Below are 10,128 nucleotides of genomic sequence, written 5' to 3' on the forward strand. Positions count from 1 at the left end.
ATGAGGAAACTGAGGCCCAGGCACGGAGAGAGCAGCACAGTTCCAGTCTGTGCCGTGCGGAGCCGGGGTGGGCCTGGGGGAGACCCGCGTGCAGGGAGGGCGGTGGGGCCCAAGGCACGGCTCCCGCAGCGGGCGCCTGGGTCTCAGGGCGGCGGGAGCGTCCCCGTGGGCGGTCACTGGCGGCAGACTGGGCGGGCGCGGGAGCGCGGGGTGGCGGAGGAGGGAGCCCAGCGGGCCAGCGGCAGAGCGGCAGGGAGGCTCCGCTCGGCAGGCAGAGAGCGCCAGGGCCGCCGGAGCGGGTAGGCGGGCTCAGCCCCGAGACGGGCCCCGCGGGTGCAGGGGCGGAGGTGCCCGGGGCCCAGTGCGAGGGGTCCTCCGGGAAGCCGTGCGCGCTGCTGCATCTGGGAGCATGGGGAGGGGGCGTCGGTGGGGGGGGGGGCGCTTCAAGGAGCCCAGGGCTCAGAGACACGCTACCGTGGTCTCGGGTGGAGGGCGGGGTGGGCAGGGGGGCAGCCCCAGCTCCTCGTGTGGCCTTGGGCTCCCGTAGCCTCCGGGTCCTCCCCTGAAACGTTGGTGGCTCTCTGCCTCATCTTGTGGGCTGCGAGGAGAGGGGTAAGGGGTGCATGGCAAGTGTCTGGGCGCCTGGGGCATTCGGAGACCAGGAGCTATTGGCTGAAATTTCAGGAAACAAAATAGATGTCCTTTCCATTCTTACTTCCTTGGGAGATTGATAGGATTTATATTAGTTCTTAATTTTTCTCTGAGTTGGTGGGGGGGGGGGACGCAGGCTGCAGGGGAGACCTCCCTCAGGGGTTCAGGTGTTCCCCCATCCCCCTTGACTAGCCAGCTGCCTGGGAAATACATCTGAAGGCATCATTTTACTGCCATTGCACAATAATCCCCTCCTTCCTCCCAGACTGGCCATCCCCTGCGGCGTACGTGAAGGACATAAGATCTGGTCCTCACTGGGCATCTTTGCGGTGCGCAGTGGGAAGTGAGGGACAATCTTTGTATGAGGTCCTATGTGGGGGGGCCCCAGTCTCCCAGAATGGTCTGAAGTGGTCCCTGTGGCCGCTGCTCGCTGCTCAGCAACCCCAGGGAGTGGATGTGATCACCCTGAGGGGGTCATTGCACTGCTGGAGGCTGCAAGGGACGGCATTGGACACCTGGTCACTCGGAAGGGACCGGTACCTGCCCAGTCGTGTCTCCTTCATGGGGAGCTGTTGCTCTCATGCTCTGCCACAGAGAGGTCTCTGAGGCTCCAAATTGTATCAGTAAGGCGGCAACTCTAAGAGTGTCATTGCATTAGGGATTCCAAACCCAGGTCAGCTTGGGGAGGACAAGAGCCTGAAGAGGCTGGGTGGTCTTTGGAGCTGCTGGGGGGGGGGGGTGGGTGGGCGTTCTGAGCCAGCATGCTAGGACCAAAGTCCAAAGCTCTCAGCGTGACCAACGGAGGTCCCTGGGGTACCTTCTTATTTGGCTGAACCACCTACCGGCACCCCTGGGCGCTCCCAGGGGCCCTGGGCTCTGTCAGGCTTTGTCAGGGATATTCGTCTGCCATGTTTGCAGGTCAACAATGGTTGGATACTGGCAATTTCACATGGTTCAGTCTAGGAATGCCTTCCTCCCAGGGCTGTGGTGTGGATCAATGCTCAGTGGAGTATCAGTCACCTGAAGCTCAGTGAAAGCTGATGTCCTTCTGCCTTCTGTCTCCAGGAAAGCGTGTGCTCTCCAGAGTGAGGCGAGCCCCCTCCCTCCTTGGGGTCTCTCCTCCAAGACTGGGCACCCGCACGCCCTCTCCTGCCTGCCCTTCCAAGTCCTCTTCCTGCTCCCTGGCTGCATCAGGCTCAGATCCTGCCCCTCCCCAGGTGCAGCCTCTCGGGCTGTTTGGGCATCTCCCAGGATGTCCAGGGACCAAACTTGTCCCTCAGCATCCTGGGCCCCTCATCCACAGACAGGTCAGTGCAGGTGAGGCACTGACTCACCTGCATGAGGCCTGTAGTGAGTGTCTCTCAGGCTAGTCACTGGCCTGTGGACAGGGTGGTCTTCCACTTTGAAATGCACGTGGTGGGAGTGTGGCCCTTTCCAGCCCTGGACAGAGGTGGCTACTCGGCTGCGGGGCAGGGTTCGGAGTAGGAGGGCGCTGAAGCAGGGCTCGTGCCCTTTTGAGGCCGGGCACTGGGCAGAGGACTGGAGTAGGGGATTCGTCCCAGCGCTGTGCCCTCCCGCAGGACTTTCTAAAGAGGCTTTGGGTCAGAGCTGGAGCCAGGTGCACTCAGGGGCCTGTGCCTGGGTTCGTAGGATCGCTGTGGCCAGTTCTTCTGGTGGAAGGGAGCAGGGTCCCCTCCGGTGGGGTTGGTGGGATGTGTGGGAAGAGAAGGCAACTAATGTTCGAAGAGCACTGCTCATGCCAGGCTGGTCTTGTTGTAAAATGGGCAGCTCAGCTTCCCAGGAGGTGGCAGAGAGAGCTCCTGACCAGGACCTGGTCCATCAAATTATGTTCTTTGTCGAAGGGATGAGATGGGGACTGAACTGAAAGAGTCTAAGGGAAGGAAGCTCCAGGGTCCTACCTTTCAGACCCCCCTCTTCCCTATTTCACCCCCTGACTTTGGGGAACCAGGCTGTCCTATAGGTATCACACCCTGCCTCATACAACTGAGGAAACTGAGGCTCAGAAAGGTTCAGCGACTCTCCCAAGGCCACTCTACAGATAGGTGGCAGGGCAAGGAATTTGAACCCAGGACAAGCCCGCGGCCTGCTGGCCTCCCTAGGTTCCTGATAGGTTTCTCTGCTGTTTTCCTAGATGCCTGTGGTGGCTCTATCTGTGCAACAAAGGACACACTGTTCTTGACCCCAGGGGCAGTCAGACAACCCAAGAGACAGGCCTACGGCCTGCTCTCGGGTGAACCCTGCTCCCAGCAGCCAGGTGACCCATTGCCCGCAACCAATGGTTTCATTCTGACCATTCCTAACCCTGAACCCTGAAGTCCCAGTTGGTAGAGCTGTGGCTAGATCTTGACCTCTTTGCACCAGGCCCTGGCGGCATCCAAGTCCAGTCTCCTTCCTTGATTCTGCTCAGGAGCACCTGTTCCAAGGGATCCTCTGTTCCGGGGGGTCCCCACCTCTCAGCAGGTTCTATAGAAGGAATCTGGCCTTTCTGCTGACCCGGCTGTTGGATTTGAATTACTGCTACCTTGCCCCTGGAGTGGCTTCTGGAAATCCTCAGTCCTTGCATGCAGAGGGCCCTTCTGGGGCGGAGGTTCATGGAGTCCTCCCGGCGGGCCCCTCCCAGCCTCTGCAGAAACATGCAAGGGCCTGCTGGCAATTTTGCTCCTTTCTGGGTCCCCTGGCCCCCTGGCTCCCCATGACACTTTCCTGCCTTGCTCTTCTCCCAGTGCCAGCACTTCCCTCCTTCGCCGGTCCCACAACCTGCTGGGAAAGGGCTGGTTTGGGTTCAGACATCCATGTGGTCTAGTCAGCAGGGGCTGGTATGGGGTGTCCTGGACCACTGTGACCATCCCTTGTGTTAGCTCTTCACTGGTTCTCTAAGAAGGGGTCTGCAAGCCTGGCAGACCCCCAGTGCTATCTTCTTTGGCCCTCCCTTTCCTCCTGCCCTGGCCCTCGTACTCAGTCTATTCTCTACATCCAAGTGATCTTTCTGGAACGGATTCAGCCTTGCTGGCCAGATTGCATGCCTCTCCCAGCATTCCTGCTCTGGCCCACCTCTCCGGCCTCATTGCTTACCATTGCCTTCCACCAACTCGGGGATCCAGTTGTTCTGAACTGCTCGCTGTTCTCTGAGGAGGCTCTGCTCTTTCTTGCCTGCGCCCCCCCCCCCATCTTTGCCCATGCTGTTCCCTGCACCTTGAATTCCCTCCTCTATCTTGCCCATTGGGTGGTTGACTCCTCTTCAACTTTGAGGCCGTGGATCAATGTAACTTTCTCTCTCATCTTCCTGCTTCTTCCCTGATCTCCCCACTCACAGGCATCCCATTCCTACTGGTTTGGGCCATGGCAATATGGCCTTGAGGTTCACCTGTATTCCTGGTGGTCAGTTCCTGTGGCTGTATATCATCTTGGCCTTTGTTTCTAGCATGGGGCTTGGCACATGTTTATTGAGTGAATGAGTTGAGTGACAGTTTTCTGGAGTTTCCATGAACTCTGCTGTGATCATGCTGCTTTCGGCCAGTTTGGAGCCGCTGGTATTGCCTCCCACCATTGACTCAGCCCTGGCTGGTGGTTATCCAGAGCCTTGGGTTTGCGTCACATTTGCTGCTTCTGAGCACAGTGTATCCACCACATTTCTATGCAGCTTTGGCTGCTTTTGGAGTTGAATACTGGGCCTTGCATTTGGCCTTGCTGTGTTTCATTTTGTCAGGTTCTGTTCCAAATAGCCCTTTCTGCCAGAAGACTGTGGTGTCAGAATAATACTCCTGCCTCTGAGATTCAGTAGTCAAAATAACCAGACTGTAAACTGTTAGTTGAATTCACGACTTGGTCTTATAAATGGCCAAATGTACCTCATCTTTATAAGCCAAATTAAATGCACGGTGAGTGATGTTCGTGAGAGCTGACAAATAGAGTTTACTGCTCTCTGGTTAATTTTGGCCATACTCTATAAAAACTGCCTTTAAATTAGCACTTGATGATAAAGAACGTATATATGTTCACAAATGGACATGACCATTATGTAGGACTTAAAGAATATCTGAAATAGGGTCTTCCTCTCTGAATGGTGTTTATCAGAATGGGACTCAAGGACGAAGTGCACAAGAATCGCATGGGCCGTATGTTGAAATATATGGACCCCTGGGTGCTATCTTAGACTCACTTAACTGCCTGTCCTGGTGAAGGGCTCTGGAGTCTGCACTTTTGACATGCCCCTGGAATGGGTCTGATGCTTTCTGAGGGCTGGGGACTGCCTGAGAGTTTAGTGACAGCCAGAGATCCCATGGAGAAGGTGTATCACGGTGGTGTGTGGAATGATCTGGTGGCTTTCCCTGTCAGAATATCTGTCACTGGCATTACCACCTGGAGATTCTGGAGTCAAAATCCCAATGTGGTCTTGGCAGAGGGTCCCTTGTGTTGAGGAGACACCAGGGGAAAAGAGATGGGCTGTGCCAGGGCACAGAGATGTGGACCAGGCTGCTGAGTTTGGAAACTGCAAACTGTTTTGGGTGACTTAAGCATAGGCAGGTCAGTAGGCAACCATAACCTTGGCCCTACCCATGTGTAGCATGATGGGCATGGGGAGAGAGCCAGTGTGCCGATGACCCAGTATTTTTGTACCTGGCAGTCATCAACTCTGTCATGTGTCACCTGAGAAACAGGGCTGACAGGGCAGGTAAGGGCTGAGACCTGGAGGGTGTACTGTGTTTCGAGCCCTGAGGTTTAGTTCTATTCTCAAGGGCGTGGGGTGCTGTAGAAGGACCTGAGTGCCAAGTGGCATTTACTGCGTTTCTATTTGGATAAGATGTGACAAGAGGATTTCTACCCATACTCCTTAAGCAGTTCTGTCTTTGAACTCTGCTTATGAAAATCTAGTTTCTCTACCATTAAAGCAGACTTGGAAGCCTGAGGTCAGAAGGAATTTGTATAACAACTTCTGGCATCAGACCCGGGTTCATATCTGAGCCCTGTTACTGATTAGCTGTGTGACTGTGGGCAAGTTGCTTACATCTCTGAGTCTCAGGTCCTCGAGGTCCCAGCAGCCTTGGGATGGAAGAAGCCATGACCCTCTCTACCTGACCCCCACTTCTCCCTGGGGTCCACGCAGGAGGCATGATCACTGAGTACCATTTGTCTGTTTGCTTTGTAGGCACTGTCACTGAATCTTCTGGAATCTTCTCACCTGCACCATGAACATCTCTCACTTCCTGGCCTTGCTGCTCCCAGGATCCCCACAGGGTCAAAACAGGAGCAGGTCAAGGAGCATTCCATACAACTTCTCTGACCACTGCCAGGATTCTCTGGACCCAATGGTCTTTATTGTTGTCTCTTATAGCATCGAGACTATTGTGGGGGTCCTGGGCAACCTCTGCTTGATATGTGTGACCATTAGGCAGAAAGAGAAGACCAATGTGACCAACCTGCTCATTGCCAACCTGGCTTTCTCTGACTTTCTCATGTGCCTCATCTGCCAACCACTCACGGCCATATACACTATTATGGACTACTGGGTCTTTGGGGAGGCCCTTTGCAAGATGTCAGCATTCATCCAGTGTATGTCGGTGACAGTCTCCATCCTTTCGCTTGTCCTTGTGGCCCTGGAGAGGCATCAGCTCATCATCAACCCAACAGGCTGGAAGCCCAGCATCTCCCAGGCCTACCTGGGGATTGTGGTCATCTGGCTCATCGCCTGCCTCCTCTCCCTGCCCTTCCTGGTCAACAGTGTCCTAGAGAATGTCTTTCACAAGAACCACTCCAAGGCTGTGGAGTTTCTGTTAGATAAGGTGGTCTGTACAGAGTCCTGGCCGCTGTACCACCACCGCATCATCTACACCACCTCCCTGCTGCTCTTCCAGTACTGCATGCCCCTGGCCTTCATCCTGGTCTGCTACGTCCGCATCTACCGGCACCTGCGGAAGAGGAAGCGGGTGTTCCGCAAGGGCACCTACAGCTCGCGGGCTTGGCAGATGAAGAGGATCAATGGCATCCTCATGGCGATGGTGGTTGCCTTCGCCGTGCTCTGGCTGCCGCTGCATGTGTTCAACAGTCTGGAGGACTGGTACCATGAGGCCATCCCCATCTGTTATGGCAACTTCATCTTCTTGGTGTGCCATCTGCTTGCCATGGCCTCTACCTGTGTCAACCCTTTCATTTATGGCTTTCTCAACACCAACTTCAAGAAGGAGATCAAGGCCTTGGTGCTTACATGTCAGCAGAGTGCCCCCGTGGAAGAGTATGAGCATCTGCCCCTATCCACAGTGCACACGGAAGTCTCCAAAGGGTCTCTGAGGCTCAGTGGCAGGTCCAACCCCATTTAGCCAGGTGTAGGCCTTCTCTCTGCCATGGTCATTGTCAAGTTCCTTTACTTAGCCAAGTGGGCCAACTGCATCATTATTGGCATTCTGGTGGACACCATCCTTATGGGCTTTCTGGAGCCCAGAGAGGCTGGAAAGAACCCATTTTTGCAACCATTTGCATTGTGAAGACTGACATTCAGTTGGTTCAGCCATTTGTTCCTGGGAGAATTCTGAGCATGGATTCTGCGGGTCACAGTATGTCTTGTAGCCTGAGCAGGTGCCAGAGCCAGAGATGGTCTGCTCGTTGCAGGCAGAGTTCATTCTGGCAATTCAGAAACAGATGCTCAGCCTGGGAGCCCAAGGGTTTCACCTCCTCCAGTGAGACTGTGAGGTCACTGTGGAGTCAGGGAGGGAGCACGGGGGTCAAAGCTCTGGACCTTGGTCAGGCTCTCACCTCTTGGAGAGGTGATGTTGGTGGACAGGCTTTGTAAGTGGTAAAGAAGCCTATGAAGGCAAGTTAGCACATCCAGGTGCAGAGAATGGATCATGCTTACCTTGGGTCCTCATGCTCCAATGCAGGAGGAAAGTCAGTCCTGAGCAGCAGGAATCCCATGATTCATATCCTGCTCCATATTCCTCTTTCACTGCCTCCGCCACCTCATGTGGAAATGAGCCTGCAAGTATCTCCCCTTGATAAACACCTTGAGGGGGACATCTGCATCACCATAGAGCTTGTCCTCCATGCCTAGGACAGGACCTGGTGCAGGGAGAGGGCTCCAGCAAGGTTTGCCATGGTAGGCTGATGGTGTAAACATGTCCCTGCTGAGGGCCCGGCTGAGCACGGGCGCCCTGTGCCACGGTCCAGCATGGGAAGGGCCAGGTTGCTGCAGCCATGCTCTCTTACCTGCCTTTCCTAGCCTTTAGGACCTCTCTTGCCAGACAAGGCAGCAGGCCAGGGACTCTGTGACCTTCCCCCATGTTGACCCACTGCCAAGGCTGACAGCACTCAAGGTTGTGACTCCGGCCTCTGTTCCACACTCTGACCACTAAGCTGACTTGCTCTAGGTGATGTGCATTGTTGTTCCAGAGCCTCCCCAGGCCTTCAGTAGGGGCAGGGGCAGGGGGTTCGTGAATTTGGCTTAACAGGACACTGGCTGAAAGGAGTAGGAGTCCTCCTTCCTCCAGCCCACCAGGGAAAATGGAGAAATGGCTACAATGAAGGTGAATATCTCACCCATGGAGGTCTTGCCCCAGTCTTCTGGCTGCTGAGCCAGATCCAAGGCTTTATCTCTGTGTGGACCAGACAGGTCAAGCTTGCCTCTGGGCCACTTTCAATGGGACACCCAGGTCTGGCTCTGCCTGTTCAGTTTCACCTACCCTCTGGCAGAGTGGGCAGTGGCTAGACCCACCATGGCCTCCAGGGGCGGGGTATTCAGGTGCCCAGAGCCCTCAAGTATCTCACTGGGAGGCTGCTAGGACCGCTGTTCACAGGATATGTGGCAGAGGGCCAGGCAACAGAAGATTGAACAATCACGTCTGTCTCTCTGACCTGGCCCCTGACCAAGAACTTGTGCAGCCGACACCCAACACAAGTAATCTGTGAGCCACCAGCCCCCTTCCTGGAGCTGTTTATTTCTTCCCAGGTTTTGGTCATATCTCTCATTCTGTTTCTTTATTGACTTTTACCCTGGCTTTTGGAATAGATTTTGAGCCACTGTATTGGGTGCAGTTTGTGCTTGTCCTCTGGTGCCATCTGCTGCTGGCTGCTCCCGGTAACCACCTGCCAGCAAAGCCCGGACCTTGGGGCCCATCCCAGCAAGATGTCATTGACCAAGCTTCCCGAAGAATGTGGGGGCCTCAGACGCCTCCAGAGCCCATGCAATTGCCTGGGGTTTACGCCTCATCACTCGTATCAGTGGTGCCAAGATGCTTGAGGACAAGGATGCTTTAGGGTGCCCACATGACTGAGGACAGGGGAACTGGGTTGGGCATCTGGCAGAGGTGCTTGGCATTAGGAATTGGGGTAGTGGGTGAAAGCTTTGTTGAGCATCTTCTGTGCTGTCTTCACCTTGCTTGGGTTGACACAACTTACCTGGATGGCTGTCTCCTGCTCCCAGTTCCTAATGACCCTTGGAGTTGTCTGGTTCCCCAGTGTACCCTGGGACCTTGCTGCTCAAAGTATGCTCAGAAGGCCAGCAGCCTTAGCAGCACTTAGAACTCGTTAGATATGTGGAATCCCTATTCCCACCTGAGACCTATTGAATCAGAATCTGCATTTGATCAGAACCTCTAAGTTAATGGTGTACATGTTCAAGTTGGAGAAGCTCTGCTCTAGGAAACAGAGTGCCTGGAGCCTGGAGCTGCTCGGTGAGCACCTGTGGACACCCACTCTGGGATCTCGACTAGAGTTCTAGGAATCCTTGTTCTGGAAATAAGGCTTTAAGATGGTATGGCTGAAAAGGTGGGTTATTCCACTGTGGTTGTTTGTCTCTTCTCTGACTGCATGTGAACATATTTCTTGTGAGACCTGCTCATTCCTTAAATAAATATTTGCAAAATGAACAGTTTGTGTAGTTAAATTCTCAGTGAATGTGCCCCTCTGTATTCTGCTCTGTTTCCCTTCAAGCTATATTGTCAACCATTCTTTATGTTGCTATATATCATTTTTGACAGCTGATTAAGGATTTAGAAAATGTGCCAGTGAAAGCTGGTACCTCCGAGCGATATCTCTCTTTAGCTCCTGGAAGGGCCTTTCTCTGTCCCTGCTAATCGGCATGTCCCTGATTGTAGTGGGGGGACCCTTCTTCAGAGGAGCATCAGGGCTGGAATTGGAGACTCATATTCATGAATACCACCAGGGGACCCTTAGAGGGCACAAAGGATTACTGAAGCCTGGTGGTGGGAATGTAGATCCTCCCTCACTCTAACATTTCCTTTTTCCAGGAATGACATTGGCTTGTTTTTTCCCATTATAAAAAGTGAATTATATAAATTCTCAAAAATATGCAAAATATGCAACAAAATGAAAAGGAGATCACATGCCACCACCCAAAATACTCAATGTTTTCATTTTGGGGAATCATTTCTTTAGTTTTTATATAGAGTGTTAGGCTTTTTTTGAAAAACATGGTAGAGATCGTACTGTAAGTATATGCATATTTAT

General features: G+C 53.9%; 1 protein-coding gene across 1 annotated transcript; it reads left to right on the forward strand.

The window, feature by feature from the left end:
• Positions 1 to 202: 202 nt before the first annotated feature.
• NPY4R2 (neuropeptide Y receptor Y4-2) lies at positions 203 to 9,527 on the forward strand. Its single transcript, XM_045437941.1, has 2 exons — positions 203 to 299; positions 5,819 to 9,527. The coding sequence occupies exon 2, from the start codon at positions 5,859 to 5,861 to the stop codon at positions 6,984 to 6,986; it is 1,128 nt and encodes a 375-aa protein (XP_045293897.1). The 5' UTR covers positions 203 to 299; positions 5,819 to 5,858; the 3' UTR covers positions 6,987 to 9,527.
• Positions 9,528 to 10,128: the final 601 nt, after the last annotated feature.

The sequence above is a fragment of the Leopardus geoffroyi genome, chromosome D2 (assembly GCF_018350155.1).
Source record: "Leopardus geoffroyi isolate Oge1 chromosome D2, O.geoffroyi_Oge1_pat1.0, whole genome shotgun sequence".
Taxonomy (NCBI): domain Eukaryota; kingdom Metazoa; phylum Chordata; class Mammalia; order Carnivora; family Felidae; genus Leopardus; species Leopardus geoffroyi.